General features: G+C 43.5%; 1 protein-coding gene and 1 long non-coding RNA gene across 4 annotated transcripts; both read right to left on the bottom strand.

Moving 5' to 3' along the window:
* Positions 1-757: 757 nt before the first annotated feature.
* LOC118385638 (uncharacterized) lies at positions 758-2,320 on the bottom strand. Its single transcript, XR_004826065.2, has 3 exons — positions 2,086-2,320; positions 1,270-1,373; positions 758-896 (listed from the first exon to the last, which is right to left on the bottom strand). It is a non-coding gene; the product is annotated as an uncharacterized LOC118385638 (long non-coding RNA).
* Positions 2,321-3,837: 1,517 nt separating this feature from the next.
* Positions 3,838-11,096, bottom strand: LOC118385045 (serine/arginine repetitive matrix protein 1-like). Of its 3 annotated transcripts, none has more exons than XM_035771844.2 (9): positions 10,892-11,096; positions 9,878-9,939; positions 8,963-9,700; positions 7,990-8,637; positions 5,560-5,690; positions 5,300-5,405; positions 5,016-5,079; positions 4,697-4,798; positions 3,838-4,506 (listed from the first exon to the last, which is right to left on the bottom strand). In XM_035771844.2, the coding sequence occupies exons 1-9, from the start codon at positions 10,937-10,939 to the stop codon at positions 4,366-4,368; spliced, it is 2,040 nt and encodes a 679-aa protein (XP_035627737.1). In that variant the 5' UTR covers positions 10,940-11,096; the 3' UTR covers positions 3,838-4,365. The 3 variants fall into 3 exon arrangements, with proteins under 3 accessions (XP_035627737.1, XP_035627739.1, XP_035627738.1); XM_035771846.2 differs by having other exon boundaries at positions 10,803-11,069; XM_035771845.2 differs by having other exon boundaries at positions 10,625-11,067.
* Between the last annotated feature and the right edge of the window lie 7,190 nt (positions 11,097-18,286).

Genomic DNA, 18,286 nt, shown 5'->3' with positions numbered 1-18,286 from the left:
ATAGAGTGATGTATTCAGTACTTGGATCATATGCAGACGTCTCCCGACAGACCTGCAGTAACTGTAATGACAAGCAAATCCTTTCCTCCTCATCCAGCTCATTCATCAGCAGTTGAATCTCTTTGCTAACACATAGAGAAGAGAAATCTTAAATCAGTGGCACACTTAGAAAACGCAATACAATACATTACTGTCGTTGCACACACACAAACAACAATACAAAACAATAGTTGCACAAACAGAGATACTTTAACAACAGAAGACATTACTGTAGTTGCACACACTGAGATAAACAAAGACTTACTTGTGCTGGCTCTTCATCAGTTAGACCTCATCCCTTAGGTCCCGGAGCTCTGTCCGCAGCTGCTCGAGGGTAAGTTGGCACTGGGCACCTGGCTCTCTCCTGGGCTTGGGGTCAGAGGTAAGGTGAGGGGGCAGGGTAGCACGCAGGATAGCTGAGAGAGCCCCAGGGATGAGTGTGGAGAAGGGGTGTGGCGCACTGGCACCAGTGGATAATGAGGAGGAGAGCATTGTGGGCCTTGAAGGCCGGTGAAGCTTATTTTCAACCACATGTCCAACGACACATCACAACAGTACAACTGGTCAGACAAATTCAAGAGGCATGCAGAAGATCCTTTTGGGTGTAAATGTTTTGATGGAACAATATTGATTGAATAAGCAACTCTATAGAGCACATTGACATTGGGCAGCATGCATAGTAAGGTGACTAAGGTGAATTACATTACAGGTAACACTGGGGTATTTGTAGGTGCTGCCAGGCTGCTGATGAGTGATATGTCAGAGGAGAGGTCCTCTTTCTCATTCTCTTGCGTCTCACCCACCTGTGTAGGGGATACCTGTACGTCTTCCTGTATGTCAAGGTTAGACTGAGGAGCCTGAGAGGACACAAGCAAACACAGACAGAGAAACATGAGGATTGAAAGAAGGATTTTGTTATTTTGATTGACATATATCCTGTTACATGTACATGTAGTTATGGTAATATTGTGGTCGTTTGATCTGTAGTCCTTAATGACTATAGTATATGGAATACTTAAATTTAACACACGCCAAATGCACGTTTGTGTTGTCTGCCATCTTGCCAGCTCAAATTAGGTCAATTTAACTCAAGGACAAATGGGACACAAACAGAACACAGTGAGTAGTTGAAAAGTTTCCTCAGAGACAATAAACAACCTCTCTCGCATGCTTCACTACTCCACAATAATAACCAGATAGCCATTGACATCAGTGTACAAATATACATACCAGTGAAAAAATCTGTGACTGAAATCTTTCATCCGCCACACGTGCTGCCAATTGGTTCAGGGTCTCTGTGACTGAAACACTGTGTGACTCAAAATCTTCAATGTCTTGGAGAAATAAAACAAACCAACAGACGCATTAGATTAATTGTTGACTTGATTTGAAGGCCTAATTAATGGTGGGGTCATCGAAGCAAAACAACAGGCTGTCAAAAACAGAGTGTCATGCAGTATTACATTGTTTTGCCATTGATGACAGTTTGGAGAATCTAAAGCGTCATAGGTGAGTTCAAAGGAACATAAGAAAGGATTTGAGAATGATGACATCGCTTACCCACGGTAAGGCCAGAGCTATAAGTTGCCCATGGAGACACAGAAGAATGCCAACGTGATTATGTCGAGCGACAAAATGAAAGTGAGAAGAGAGCTCCAGAAGCTTCGAATTTTTATCAAAAAATGATGACAGAGTGGAGTGAGTTAAGTCAGTAGATAGTCTTTGGGATTTCTCCAACTAAGCATATTAGTCAATCAGAACATAGACATGCACGTGTTCAAGCCTATTTTGAAAAGCGTCAAACTTATCAGATATCAACAGCCAAGAGGATAATTAATGAATCATTCTTTATCAAGAAAATAAACTAGGTTCAACTGTTGTTTGAAATATAACATGATTGCATACACTATAACCAGAGTGCTGTGCCCAGTAGAAGAAATGCCAAGCGTCAGCAGTTACCATTTGTTACAGCCAAGAAAATAGACAGCGACTGATTGACAAAACAGCAATCTTAGCTGGTATTGTTAGGAGTTGTGCTGTACACACCTTGTTTGGCCAGTGTTCCTATCGCAATACAGCTCCATTGATGGTAACTCTACACCATTCACTCCTGGTTCCATTGTAACCTAAAATGAATTGTGCTAGTGTGATGAGAGGTGGTCTTGGGCGAAGTTTAGCACACAGACATGCTTACCACCAATACCATTGGGGCAGTCCCTGATACAACTAGTTTGCAGGGACACAGACTTGGGAGTACTTAAAGGGACAGACTACAGGGCATCGAACACACACATTTATCCAATATCCTCAGAGGGGAGAGCAGGGTGCTGAGATCTATCTATACAGCATGAAATGACATGAAAACACAAAGTCAGTTCCATAATTTGAGTTTGAATTTGAATGGAAAAAGTCCAGAGGAAGCTGGATTGTTGAATTGGAATATGAAGCGCAACCAGTTTATCATTAGTTTTTGTATATTATGCAGAGATGAGATATGTGACTCTCAGTCTACCAAAATGAGTCGGATTTTAATGATATTTAACCATATCCTGTCCTTTGTTATACCATTCTCACTCTAAGTGGAACTAACTCCACCCTTACCAAAGAAAAATGCATTTTTAAACAGCAGTAAAAGTAGTCACTGCAGTCAAATGTGGCACAGTAATACTGCACTGTAACTGCAGTTACACTACAACATTACTGCAGTAAAAATATATATTTTGGACACAGTATTTTCAGCATTCTGCAGTTATACTGCACTCTGAAAGCAATCTTTTTTCATAGAGTAAAAGTGGATGGTGGTCTTGTAACCCTCCTGCTACCTAATGTCACCTTTGTAGCAAACCTGTAAAGAAGTGTATTTGTACCTTTGTCTTCTTTATTTAAATTATTACTGTTCTATACATCTATACCCGTTATTTCCACAAGCTTCCTTCAGCTGTCAAACCTTTGACACTTCTGGAATGCAACCGGTCCAACAGACAATGGGCCTGATCGGATAGCTGAGCTTCTGCTCTTTTCTGTCCATAAAAACAAATGGTCCCCTGCAGTCCTCTCCTTTTATGGTGACATTGTACAACCAATCACAAGAAAGGACACGGCTAGCCTACACTACAGCGCCAACGGCTCGTCAGACTGGGGATCCCCAAGGAATGCATTTACGGCACACCAGAGAACAGCTGTCTCCACACCTCTCACTTCAGCGCATTTCCTTCTATCACGTTTTTCTATTTGATTCTTTCTCTGTACATTGTCTTTAACATCTGTCAAGGTTTTGCCTTACCTGCATTTAGACAGGCAGCCCTATTTTATTTAATTTAACCTTAAACTAGGCAAGTCAGTTAAGAACAAATTCTTATTTACAATAACAGCATACCGGTGAACAGTAGGTCAAATGCCTTGTTCAGGTGCAGAACGACAGATTTTGACCTTGTCAGCTCGGGGACTCGATCCAGCAACCTTTCGGTTACTGGCCCAACGCTCTAACCACTAGGCTCTGAAAGAGATCTGATGTGAAGACTTGATTTACATAAAGCATCTACATCATTGTATTCATAAATGAGAATCAGTCTATTGAATTTCCCAGCTATATTCTGATCACTGCTTTTTCCATTAAGCTTCTATTGGAGTAAAGGGAGACCAGTAATAAAGCATCTATTTTACATTAACCTTGACATTATGAAATTGGTGCCACGCAATGTGAAATGCAAACTAGATCTCCCCAGTCCTTATGAAAACACATCCAATAGATCCAATTCTATTGTGTATCCTACGGCACAACAGACAATTTCACAAAAAGCATGTTGAGCCATTTATTTGCAATATCTTAAACAAAAACAATGTACATAGGTTGAAATGAGCAGGACTTGAAGATGGCATCAGTAGTTTTTACAGGTTGAGAATTAGACTGAGCATCATATTCAACAGCCCTTGGGGAATCGTCTTGAAGACTGCTTCTACTTTACAGCAAAAAGTGTTTCTCTAAACACTGGGGGAAAACAAAAGTGGTACTGGGAACTATAAAAAGGTAAAATCTTCATAATTTCATTTACATGATACGAGAGGTGTAACAGTTGTGAAATCAAAAAAACAATGTCCATAATAACCAGTCTGGAAGACTAGAAACTGATAGCCTATTCTGTATATTTAAACACATCTTATGCAAACAGAGTCAAAAAATAAACAGTGCAACTGTCATTTTCTGATGTACTCCTGACGACAGGGAGAGTTCCATTGGGGGACCATGTCCAGGACAAAGACGCAACCCAAGGCCAAGGGGGAAAGGGTGTGTAACCCTGAACTGTGCCCTTGGTCCCTCTAGTTTGATCACCAGCGGCGATAATTAGACCCTCTGTTGGGGGGGGGTACATGTTGACGCATCGTCGGCATGTTACGGTATTTGGACAGGATGCTCTGGCTCTTCCTGAACACTGGCCTTTGAGAGAAAGGACGTGGCACAAAGCCTCCCTACAGAGGGGGGAAAGAAATTCAACAAACACCGGTCAGAAATGCAGTTTCAGTGACCTACAGCTTCATCCCCATGATATTACTACCTCCATTTTCAAAAGGCCAAGAGGCACATGAACACAGTCAGTGGGCTAAGACAAGTCCTACTGGCCACAAGTTATAATAGGAGCTGCTCACAAATTAAACATACCATGAGTGGCTTCCTAAAGGGACCAGGCGGTTCATGGCCTGGTCTTCTCTGAGGAGGAGGACCTGGTTTGCGATTTGGGCTAGTGGGACGGAAGCTTGATCTCTGTGGGACATACGAGTAAAGGATGTGCATACATGGTGGAATGGGAGTTTATCAAGAAATATAATTGCGCAGGGGTTGCCAAAAATGTATGGGAGGCAACATTCGACATATTGTATCCCTGGGCGGCCTACTCATTACAGTAAACACGTTCCCACTCCCAAGACTGAAGCTATGAACACTCAGCTTTCAAAGAACCCAGCCATCAGGAAGTTCTCACCGGTGGTCCTGGTTTCCTGAAGAGTCTTTCAGGTCTGTGGTTCTCCTGTGGCACGTTCGTTGGCCTAAAATAACAAGGAAAAAGGGAATTATCTGACTAAATAACCTTGAATGAAACTAGTTATTGGTGTGAAGCCACACCCATCGTGTGACACATCATTACCAAATGCCCATAACCACTAGGCACCAAGATTTAAACAAATCAAATGGTTATATTCCATGCAATACACTCATAAGCCACTTCACATAAAATATTTGATATTGATTTTCATATTGGTGGATTACCTTTCTGCATATCTCCGGTCTCTTGGTGAAGGGGAAGGACTGGAGTCATGAATTTTAGAGAAACGTTCATTCAGCGTAAGTTGTTCATCTGAATTGTAACAGCGCTCTGAAAAGTCAGGAGTTGAGTGAGTAAGAGGTATCATTCTCATAATGAATAATATTAAAATTCACCAAGAGACATTGCATTCCCATTGAGGAGCATCAAACAAACTGTTAGCCAACAGACAAAATGAGACCAAACCAAATCAGGGGCCACTTGCCAGTTCTGTTTTTTGGTGTCCTACTTCTATCCCTTGGGGGGCTGTCCTTTGAGCTTGAGTTAGTTCCAGGTGCCTGCCACTGGGACACAACGACTAGGTCACGAGCCAGCCGTTTGTCTATAGAGGAAGGGCTGGAGCGGGACCAGCCAAGACAGAGAATTACAAGTGATGAGCATCCCATCAGTGGAGCCTGTGAGGCCAGGTTAGGTAAGCAGCGGAGCAGAACATTACTACTACTAGCATCATCTTTAGATGTTGCCCTGTAAGTAAACAATTCCATCAGTCTAAATAATGCCCTGGAAAATGTAAATTATTTTATTCTGTAGAACAAAAACATGTAATCTCAAAAAATGGACCGACATGGAAAGACAAACAGAAAGGACAGATTTCTGTTGGAAAAGCTACATTCACATAATTACTCAGGAAAGACCACTGGTCTACATGTGGAATAAAAACAATGATAAAAGCTGATCATCACTCAGGTACTTACAAAGAGCACATAATGTCCATGTTTTCTTACCGCTGTATTGTCACTCAACCCCGAATCCACCTGACATTCCAGTAGTGCTGCTCACAAATTCAGAATGAAAATTGACACGCATGAATGGAAAAGTGTTGCCGAAAGCTGAGGAACTGGTCTCTTGCTGTCCAGATTTTCACTTGAAGCTAGACTCGAAAGGCTGTCAATTCTCTCCACTTACTATTGAAATAATGATGAAAAAGGGAGATGAACGTCTAATCTGTTCAGCCAAATTGTCCATCTATCCATGATTTCCCTGTTGATCTTTAGTTCATCCTTACTTGTCTTCGTTAAGGTCAGTCTCAGCATCCAAATCTAAACTCCTCTTCAAACCCTGGGCATTCAATTTCAAAGGGGGATTATCTTGTAATCTTGCATCCTGTCTGGTGAAAGTAGTGTGAGGAATTCAGCTCGAGGTGGTCAGTGTACGGTCAGTGTTCCACTTGTACATCTTCAGTCAAAACTTAGTACGCTTGAATAAACAAGCCATACAGAGCAATTGTTGTAAAGCAGCTTGCACTTTGTATGAATGGAATCCATTGTTTGCTTGTAAACATTCCAATTGTTGTACTTGTAAGGCTGCCATCCTCTGTAAAACTTGCGGTGTAGAGTATAGATCCACTGTGTAGTGTAGAGAACGGTAGTCCACTGCATATGTTCTGTATATACACAGATTTGATGTATTCTTGCATGCAGAACAAGTCCACTGTTCACTGGCCTAGCCAGATGAAGTTCAGTGTGCTGTTAATGTACAGAGGTGTGGTCCATTAGCTCTTCAGTTGTCAGTTTGCTTCTTGAAGGTCAAATTGTTCATTTGGGGAGTAATTCATCATTTTTTTTAGATAGACACAGAGTCAACTGCACGTCTGCATTCTAAGAATTAAAAGTAGTATTGTATGATCTATGTATTATCACAGCGTAAGGTCCCAATTGTCTCAGTTGATAGCGCGTGGCACTTGGCCAGGGTTGTGGGTTTAGTTCCCATGGGGGACCAGTATAAAAAAGTATGAGAATTGATGCACTCACTACTGTAAATCACTGGATAGCAGACTACAAAAAATTATTCAAATGTTTTTTTTGTTGTTTAAAAAAGAAATAATTAAATTGCATCGTCCTCTCCTCTTGCCGCTTGTCCTGTTGTTGCCAGTGGTAGTATCATGCATTTTCCCCAAAGTTCCTCAAGACATCTTCATGGAAGCTGGTGCATATTCATTTGCCATTTGAATGTTATTGCTCAAACTGACAGATTGTGTAACCTGAACCAGTATGACAGCTTCCAGTTTCAGAGCCTTCTATCTGGTGATCAACATCAATCTCCTCCTTTCCTATGAGTCATGCATGTTGGTGTGCAACGACTGTGGCATTTCAGCTGATTTAAAGGGAATGTCCTCAGTTATCTTATTAGCAGTCCTCTTCATGTATGAACTGCTCTTTTGAACTTCTGTTATGTCAGGGGGTTCTGTTGTGTCTGGCATCGTGAGAATGTTTCTTCAACGTTTCCACTTGGTCAGAGAAGAGCACCTCTAGAAGCTCCTCAGAGCACCTCTAGCTTCAGACCCCAATAGCACCAGAGGGACAGGCCTCGCAAAACACAGAGATTTTCTAGTATCTTTCAATGACATTGTATCGAATAGGCAGATATTAATTCAACTTTGAATGACTGGCGCCCAGAACAATCCCTTGTGAATTATTTTGTACACTGCCAGCACACTTGAAAGTGCAACCCCAGAGGTCTTTGGATATTTGATTTCAAAACTTAACTGATACAGGACATCACTGTAAATCAATTTCCTCCATCACAGGAAAATGGCTGTAAGTCGGCATTCCCTTCATATTCAGATATCTTTGAAGATTGACCTTCTAAACATCATCACGCCCCTGCTCCCAGAGTGAGAAGGAAGATACCGTACCTGTGTGTGCTCAAGGCTCGCTGAGAGTCCACTTGTTCCTTCTGTGACTCTGAGTCCCTGGAAGACTTGGTTGAATTGGCTTCTGGGTTGGGGGGTGATTGATGGGGCATCGGCCTCTTCCTCAGTGGGCCAGCGTTTGCTTGGAAACGCTCCCTCCGAAGAGCAAACTTGGATGGCGCATTTCCCCTGGACGTATGAGGCCCTTCCTCTTCATGGATCTCTGCTCCTTGGGGCTGAGGTGGAGGTACTTTGAGCCTCATCACCGACTCCGCTCTCATTTTACGCCCCTTCAGCAAACGACTCTTGTCCCTGAATGACAAGGGACGGCCGCCAAATCCCCTAGGGGTGTTGAAGTAATGTGGAATCTCTCTGCGAGGGCGCTTTGGGTGACCATGCTCGACATCAGGGCCTGCAGGAGGGATCCCACGCTCCTGGAACTTCCTCTTGTGTGGTGGTCCACTTGGCCTTGCCTGAGGGCTGTTCTCGTGGAAAGAGGACGACGACCAACCTCCTTTCCATGTGGTGGATCTGTGGGGAGGGTGGTGAGGGCTGCCTTCCTGTGCCCACTCAGCGCTGCGGCGTCCGCTACCCTCCCGCTCCCTTCCCACCACTCCATGCTGCTGCCTGGGATCTCGCTCAGCAGACCACCTGCACATCCATCACAAACAATACAAAAAATGATTACATTGGAAGATCCATTATCGTGCGAAGTGGGAAACGGAGGTTTAGCTTTCCTTTATGCTGCCCCTTCACCATTATGCCATGATACAGGTAGGAGAGTAAAACCTTCAGAGCATATACTTTCCAGTGGCAGGTGACTAGTAGTGTAATAACATCAGATCACTGTATTTTACTGTTTATCAGCATTGTAATACTGAACGATAATTTTGACCTGACGCAGAGGACTACGTGAGTTTACACTTTTCCCCTCCATTTATATTACCCAGCCCATACTGTATCTTCACTCCTGTACCTCTCTGGATAAGGATCTCTGCCATGAAAATCCCGTGGCTTTCTCTGGGGGGAGCCAGAGGGCCCACGTTCACCATTGTGTGGTTGGGGAATGGGCCCTGGCCCATTCCAGCGCATCCCCCTGCGACCTGGGCGCTCAAACTGCCTCTCCCTGGGACTATAAGGTGGCCGGACACCCCAGCTCCTGTCCTCTTCGGGAGACGGACTTGGGCGCTTGTGAGGGCCCCTGAAGGAACTGTGGGGGGACTGTGAGGGTTGTGGCCTCCTGTCAGGAGGTTGGTTATGATAATGGCGTGGTGAGGGGGATCTGTAACCTGAGTGGTTTCCATGGATAAGTGCACCCCTCTGGCCCTGGGGCCCTTGTCCAGGAGTATGCGGGGAGGACCTATGCTGAGCTGGGGGGGGACGGTTTGGCCCGGAAGGGGAAGGCCTCCTGTGGCCATGATGGGGCTCCGTTTGGGAGGGGTATGTGTTGAAGGAATCCTGGTTTTGGGACCTCCACTGATTGAAAGGTCGCTCCCTCTGTTCTCCCATCAGTGGGGGCCTCCGTTCTCCCATCAGTGGGGGTCTCCGTTCTCCCATCAGTGGGGGCCTTTTGGCAAAGTGAGCACGTCCTCTGCCTCTGGAATCTCTCCAGCTTGGAGGGACCTTTCCTGAGTGGCCCCGGAATCCTCTCTGACTCCTGGGGTGGGGGCTGTAATTCTCTTCATGTGGCATGTTGTAGGCATCAGAGTAGGGCCTGTTGAATAACAAAACAAAGTCTTGAAGAAACTTGAAACACCCACACAATTCATGTTATTTATATCATTAGACATATCTAGTCTACACAAGTAAAATAGACTAAAATACAAATTAATTGACATCTCCAATTATTAATTAGTATACACTGCCCCTTTTGTTGTAACTCTGCACATACCTGGGTTTGAACCGAGGAGGTCCGGAGTAAGGTCTGACCATCTTTGGGATACACTGAATAATCTGCAGACAATAAATAACGTTTTTGCATTGACAGAGGTGCCAGTTAGTGGTAAAAAAAATATGCCTAACTAGCTAGCCGATTTTGCGAAACTATAGCTAGTTAGCTACTGACGTGACACACACGACCCTTGCGGCCATTTTAAAAGGGCACATGTTAGCCGGTAGCTTGTTAGCTAGCTAACGTTAGCTACACCGGGTTGTCAGAACTGTGCGAATATATCCATCTAATTAGCTAGTTATAGCTGTAACGTTATGTAACAGTTGCTATAAAAAGTAGTTCGTCATCTGATAAAAATTGAGATCTACGAGTGTGGGGGGAAATGTGGGATGATGTTATGACTAAACGCTGTGTACCAAACAACTTCGACTATAGTAGGCCATATTATATCAGTAACGTTATATTTTGATATCGTCTCGCAAAACAAGTCCACCTAGCTAACTAAGTCAACTAACATTAGTTGGCTCGCGTTAATAAACAAACGTTGCGGTTTACATGATTAAATAGACATCTGTTATTGAATATAAATTAAGAGGCTACACTGTACATTCTCGCTAGCTAAACTCCCAAAGCCTGTTTTGGCTAACGTTAACTAGCTACCAGCTAGCGACGTCTCTTTAAAGTTGATTTGCATACCACCACGTAAAACTAGTTGTTTGTAAATGGGACATTTTAATAGTAATTTACCTTTCAATTTTGTAATCGACACTAAACGCCTTCGTTCTTCTACAGTCAGATCCGTCGAAACGAAAATACTGTACTAAAGTTAAATGACATAGAAATGTGCAACAACAACAAAAAAAAATGGTGGAGGGTGTGCCGCTGCAAATCTTATTATATCCAGCCAAATATTTGTATAACTAACCCTCAGTGCTGCAAACGCTTGAGGCACAGTTAGAACAATGAGACATATTTCACCAGATGTGAAGCAATCCGCTTGGCGTTTACACTCACAACAGAAGATGGAACGAGATGAATTTTGGCCGACGTCCTGCTAATCATCTCATCGATTAAACATCTGATCGCAATACAGTTTTCAGTTCCCAAAACAGAGTGGACAAATTTTTGTCAAATGTACCATTTGCCAAAGGGAAAAAACGAATTGCGTTGTATAGGAGTGCAAAGGCGAATTGAGTTATTGCACACGCGCACTTCAGAGTAGGCGTCCCCTAACGGAAAGACTCCAATAGAATCTCGCTAAATTGTGATTAGCACTGCCAACCTCCTTGGTTGTTCCGCCCACTCTTACTCACTTGTTCCCATTTGAAACGATGGGTTGTGGTTTATCTTGGTTTAATTATTAATATCTTTGCGTAAACGGTCACTCAGAAACTTTCTTCTTCTATGGTGTTATGGCGGTCCTATAGAAAAAAAATCCATTGTAGTAAAACAGTGGGAAAGCTGACATCATACAAAATACCCACATTAAAAAAAATCAATTCCATACCTTCTGTCACCTTCCAATTCAAGTCACTTTTATTTTATTTTAGTTAACCTTTATTTACCTAGGCAAGTCAGTTCAGAACAAATTCTTATTTATGATGGCCTACCAAAAGGCCTCCTGCGGGGACAGGGGGATGGATTTATAAAATAAAAAAATAGGACAAAACACACACATCACGACAAAAGAGACACCACAACAGTACATAAAGAGAGACTTATGATAACAACATAGCATGACAGCAACACATGACAACACAACATGGCAGCACCACAACATGGTATAAACATTATTGGGCACAGACAACAGCCCAAAGGGCAAGAAGGTAGAGACAACAATACATCACATGAAGCAGCCACAACTGTGAGTAAGAGTGTCCATGATTGAGTCTTTGAACAAAGAGATGGAGATAAAACCGTCCAGTTTGAGTGTTTTTTGCAGCTCGTTCCAGTTGCTAGCTGCAGCGAACTGTAAAGAGGAGCGACCCAAGGATGTTTGTGCTTTGGGGACCTTTAACAGAATGTGACTGGCAGAATGGGTGTTGTATGTGGAGGATGATGGCTGCAGTAGGTTTCTCAGATACGGAGTAGTGAGGCCTAAGAGAGGTTTATAAATAAGCATCATCCAGTGGGTCTTGCAACAGGTATACAGAGATGTTTACAGAGGAGTATAGAGTGCAGTGATGTGTCCTATAAGGAGCAGTGGTGGCAGATCTGATGGCCGAATGGTAAAGAACATCTAGCCGCTCGAGAGCACCCTTACCTGCAGATCTATAAATTAAGTCTCCAAAATCTAGCATGGGTAGGATGGTCATCTGAATCAGGGTTAGTTTGGCAGCTGGAGTGAAAGAGGAGCGATTACGATAGAGGAAACCAAGTGTAGATTTAACCATAGCCTGCAGCTTTGATATGTGCTGAGAGAAGGACAGTCTAGCCATACTCCCAAGTACTTGCTCTAAACCCTCAGAGGTCATAATCACACAGGTGGGGAGAGGGGCATTCTTCTTACCAAACCACATGGCCCTTGATTTGAAGGTGCTAAGAGCAAAGTTAAGGGAAGAGAAAGCTGGTTGGACACTAAGAAAGCTTTGTTGTATAGTGTTTAACACAACATCCGGGGAGGGGCCAGCTGAGTATAAGACTGCATCATCTGCATATAAATGGATGAGAGAGCTTCCTACTGCCTGAGCTATGTTGTTGATGTAAATTGAGAAGAGCATGGGGCCTAGGATTTAGTCTTGGCGAACTCCCTTGGTGACAGGCAGTGGCTGAGACAGCAGATGTTCTGACTTTATACACGGCACTCTTTGAGAGAGGTAGTTAGCAAACCAGGCCAAAAGACTCCTCAGAGATACCAAAACTCCTTAGCAGGCCCACATGAATGGAATGGTCTACAGTATCAAAAGCTTTGTCCAAGTCAATAAAAATGGCAGCACACCATTGCTTAGAATCAAGTGTAATGGTGACATAATTTAGGACCTTTAAGGTTGCAGTGACACATCCATAACCTAAGAGGAAACCAGATTTCATACCAGAGAGAATACTATAGACAATAAGAAAGCCAGTCAGTTGATTATTGACAAGTTTTTCCAACACTTTTGATAAACAGGGTAAAATAGAAATTGGCCAATAACAGTTCGTATCAGCTTAATCTCCCCCTTTAAATAAAGGACGCACCGTGGCTGCCTTCCAAGCAATGGGAACCTCTCCAGAGAGGAGAGACTGGTTAAAAAGGTCAGATATAGGCTTGGTGATGATAGGGGAAGCAACTATAAAGAAGAAAGGGTATAAACCATCTGACCCAGATGTTTTTTTGGGGTCAAGTTTAAGGTGCTCCATTAGCACCTCGGACTCAGTGACCGTCTGCAGGGAGAAACTTTGTAGCGGGGCAGGGGAAAAAGAGGGAGGAGCATCGGGGATAGTCGCATTAGAAAGGTGGGATATGAGGAAATGTTGGACGGGCAAGGAGGCATGGCTGAGTCAATTAGGAATCCTGGCTTAATGAAGTGGTGATTACAGCTCAGTCATGTGCTCCTTGTCAGTAACAACCACATCATCAACATTAAGGGACATGGGCAGAACTTCTCCTTAAACTAACTAACTTTGGCCTTCCAGATAGCATGAGTGCACTTATATCTTATTTGCCTGAACGAGAGCCAGTCAGCCTGAGTATGCGTGTGCCGAGCCTTTCACCAAATTTAATTCTTGAGGTGAAGTAACTCTGCCAGATCACGGTCGAATCAGGGGCTGAACCTGTTATTATTTCTCATTTTCTTTATGGGGGGCGTTTAACAATACCACTGTAAATATTAAAATAGAAGGTCCTAAGCATCTTCGACAGAGGGGGTCAAGCTCATTCTATACCAATTAACAGGAGGTCTGGTCATGAAGGAAGGATTGCTCATGAAAGTTTTTTAGCAAGTGTTATTACAAATCAGGACAGGTCGTTTCACTGAACAAGCATTACGAACACAGGCTGTAAGATAGTGACCACTAAGGTCATTACAGAAAACACCAGACTGTTACCTATCAGGATTATTTGTGAGGAGCGAAGATTATTTCACAATAATTTTTGCAATACCTCAACTCTAAACTCGCTGAGCCCCAAAAAGCAATCTGCTGCACTCACAATAATTACAATTTTCTCTGATTTCTTCATTGTTTTTGCTATGCAGTTTATGACCATTGCAATAAATTCTACAAAGTCCACCCTTTTCATGTAATATATCAGGATCCCTTGATTGCCGAGAAACATTCACTGGTGCAGTTCGAATTAACATTGAGTCTTCAACTCCACTCGCTCCTTCCACTCTTCTCACTGCCTCCAGATAGGAGACACGCTGGACAGCCCTTATTCTCGCCACCTCTGTCTCCTTCACCCTAACAGGGAAATCCGGGGACTCAGGCTCACGTTCACCACCACAGTTGCAACATGTAACCTCAGCTGGCATACAATATTCTTCCCGTCTGCATACACTTGAAACATGCCCAAATAATTTCTGTTTATAACACTGGAGGGGCTTGTGCACAAAAGCATAGCTTTACATGAGAAGGGAGAGACTCAGCAAAAAACAACAATATAGACAAAGTGGGTTTTCGTATACCATCCACCATACAGGACATTTCTCCAAAAAGTACAATCTTTGTCCCCATGTGCAGTTGCAAACCGTAGTCTGGCTTTTTTATGGCGGTTTTGGAGCAGTGGCTTCTTCCTTGCTGAGCGGCCTTTCAGGTTATGTCGATATAGGGCTTGTTTTACTGTGGATATAGATACTTTGTACCTGTTTCCTCCAGCATCTTCACAAGGTCCTTTGCTGTTGTTCTGGGATTGATTTGCACTTTTCGCACCGAAGTATGTTCATCTCTAGGAGACAGGACGCATCTTCTTCCTGAGCAGTATGACGGCTGCGTGGTCCCATGGTGTTTATACTTGCATACTTTTGTTTGTACAGATGAACTTGGTACCTTCGGGCATTTGGAAATTGCTCCCAAGGATGAACCAGACTTGTGGAGGTCGACAATTTATTTTAATATAATATATAATATATGCCATTTAGCAGACGCTTTTATCCAAAGCGACTTACAGTCATGTGTGCATACATTCTACGTATGGGTGGTCCCGGGAATCGAACCCACTACCCTGGCGTGACAAGCGCCATGCTCTACCAACTGTGCTACAGAAGGACCACCATTTTCTGAGGTCTTAGCTGATTTCTTTGATTTTTTTCTTTTGATTTTCCCATGATGTCAAGCAAAGTGGCACTGAGTTTGAAGGTAGGCCTTGAAATACATCCACAGGTAAACCTCCAATTGACACAAATTATGTCAATTAGCCTATCAGAAGCTTCTAAAGCCATGACATAATTTTCTGGAATTTTCCAAGCTGTTTAAAGGCACATTCAACTTAGTGTATGTAACATTTGACCCCCTTGTGTCGTGCACAAAGTAAATATCCTAACTGACTTGCCCAAACTATAGTTTGTTAACAAGACATTAGTGGAGTGGTTGAACAATTTGTTTTAATGACTCCAACCTAAGTGTAGGTAAACTTACGACTTCAATTTTAAGTGTTCAGACTGCTGAGACTTGAAATTGATCTCAGTTGCATCCTGTTTCCATTGATCATCATTATGATGTTTCTACAACTTGATTGGAGTCCACCTTTCGGTAAATTCAATTGATTGGACATGATTTGGAAAAGCACATACCTGTCTATAAAAGCTTGAACATTTGACAGTACATGTCAGAGCAAAAACCAAGCCATGAGATTGAAGGAAATGTCCATAGAGCTTCGAGACAGGATTGTGTCAAGGCACAGATCTGGGGAAGGGTACCCCAACATTTCTGCAGCATTAAAGGTCCCCAAGAATACAGTGGCCTCCATCATTCTTAAATGGAAGATGTTTTGAACCACCAAGACTAGAGTTGGCTGCCCAGCCAAACTGAGCAATCAGGGGGAGTCAGGGAGATGACAAAGAACCCAATGTTCACTCTGACAGAGCTCCAGAGTTCCTCTATGGGGATGAGATAACCTTCCTGTTAGAGGAATTTATTTCCTATATGTTCAATTAAAACACTCTGTCCGTTTCTAAGAATTTGTAAGATACTTATTTGCATAAAATGGGCAGAGACCAGTCTCATAATTAATCAGTAGCGTTTATTTTCGAGAGCACTCGTCATAATACAATGTACATTGGTTTATATATTGGTAAATATACATTTATATTATATACCTCACATTTCGTCGTAAATGTCTCTCCTCCTCTCAGATACAATGGCAATATAGTTCACAAGCCTTCCCACATTGTCTGCCACCTGTTAAACAATCTACTACTAGCCCAAGGTCTCCCCCCTCCCTGGGTAGAGACAGAATGTCCTGTAAGGAACACAGCATTCCAGCCGGTCTGACGATAGCTCCATTAGTTTCTAACAAGGAACAGAAAGTCCTTGTTCTAATTTGTGACGAAAACTACACACATTACATTCAGTATTATGATTATAATAAGATTCATACATCCCTACAGTAACATAGTAGTATTCTGTTTAGTTATAGATCTGATTTAAATGCATACATCATTTAGTCATTATTCATAAAAATCCCTTAACACTTCCAGAACTACAACAGTCTCTGCAGCACTTCCACCAATCAGGCCTTTCTGGTAGAGTGGCCAGACGGAAGCCACACCTCAGTAGAAGACACATGACAGCCCGCTTGGAGTTTACCAAAAGGCACCTAAAGGACCCTCAGACCATGAGAAACAAGATGCTCTATTCTGATGAAACCAAGATTGAACTCTTTAGACTGAATGCCAAATGTCACGTCTGGAGGAAATCTGGCACCACCCCTACGGTGAAGCATGGTGGTTGCAGCATCATTCTGTGGGGATTATTTTTCAGTGGCAAGGACTGGGAGACTAGTCAGGATTGAGGGAAAAGATGAACGGAGCAAAGTACAGAGAGATCCATAATGAAAACCTGCTGCAGAGAGCTCAGGACCATAGACTGTGGCGAAGGTTCACCTTCCAACAGGACAACGACCTTAAGCACACAGCCAAAACAACGCAGGAGTGGCTTCTGGACTGGTCTCTGAATTTAGTTGGGTGGTCCAGCCAGAGCTGGACTTGAACCCGATCAAACATTTCTGGAGAGGCCTGAAAATAGCTGTGCAGCAACGCTCCTCATCCAACCTGACAGAGCTTGAGAGGATCTGCAGAGAAGAATGGGAGAAACTCCCCAAATACAGGGGTGCCAAGCTTGTAGCGTCATACAAATCAAATCAAATGTTATTTGTCACATACACATGGTTAGCAGATGTTAATGCAAGTGTAGCGAAATGCTTATTTCTGGATAAGCATTTCTGGATGATAGAGGGGTGAACAGGCAGTGACTCGGGTGGTTGTTGTCCTTGATGATCTTTATGGCCTTCCTGTGACATCGGGTGGTGTAAGTGTCCTGGAGGGCAGGTAGTTTGCCCCCGGGTGATGCTTTGTGCAGACCTCACTACCCTCTGGAGATCCTTACGGTTGTGGGCGGAGCAGCTGCCGTACCAGGCGGTGATACAGCCCGACAGGATGCCCTCGATTGTGCATCTGTAGAAGTTTGTGAGTGCTTTTGGTGACAAGCCAAATTTCTTCAGCTTCCTGAGGTTGAAGAGGCCGCGCTGCGCCTTCTTCACCACGCTGTCTGTGTGGGTGGACCAATTCAGTTTGTCCGTGATGTGTACGCAGAGGAACTTAAAACTTACTACCCTCTTCACTACTGTCCCGTCGATGTGGATAGGGGGGTGCTCCCTCTGCTGTTTCCTGAAGTCCACAATCATCTCCTTAGTTTTGTTGACGTTGAGTGCGAGGTTATTTTCCTGACACCACACTCTGAGGGCCCTCACCTCCTCCCTGTAGGCCGTTTCGTCGTTGTTGGTAATCAAGCCTACCACTGTAGTGTCGTCCGCAAACTTGATGATTGAGTTGGATGTGTGCATGGCCACGCAGTGGTGGGTGAACAGGGAGTACAGGAGAGGGTTCAGAACGCACCCTTGTGGGGCCCCAGTGTTGAGGATCAGCAGGGTGGAGATGTTACCTACCCTCACCACCTGGGGGCAGCCAGTCAGGAAGTCCAGTAACGAGTTGCACAGGGCGGGGTGGTTGCGATTGCATCGTCTGTGGACCTATTGGGATGGTAAGCAAATTGGAGTGGGTCTAGGGTGTCAGGTAGGGTGGAGGTGATATGGTCCTTGACTAGTCTCTCAAAGCACTTCATGATGACGGAAGTGAGTGCTACGGGGCGGTAGTTGTTTAGCTCAGTTACCTGAAGACTCAAGGCTGTAATTGCTGACAAAGGTGCTTCAACAAGATACTGAGTAAATGGTTTGAATACTTATGTAAATGTGATAATTAATTAATATATATATAT

Source organism: Oncorhynchus keta, chromosome 6 (assembly GCF_023373465.1).
Source record: "Oncorhynchus keta strain PuntledgeMale-10-30-2019 chromosome 6, Oket_V2, whole genome shotgun sequence".
Classification (NCBI taxonomy): Eukaryota; Metazoa; Chordata; class Actinopteri; order Salmoniformes; family Salmonidae; genus Oncorhynchus; species Oncorhynchus keta.
The sequence above is the reverse complement of the archived record's forward strand: the minus strand, read 5'-3'. Positions and strand labels throughout refer to the sequence as shown.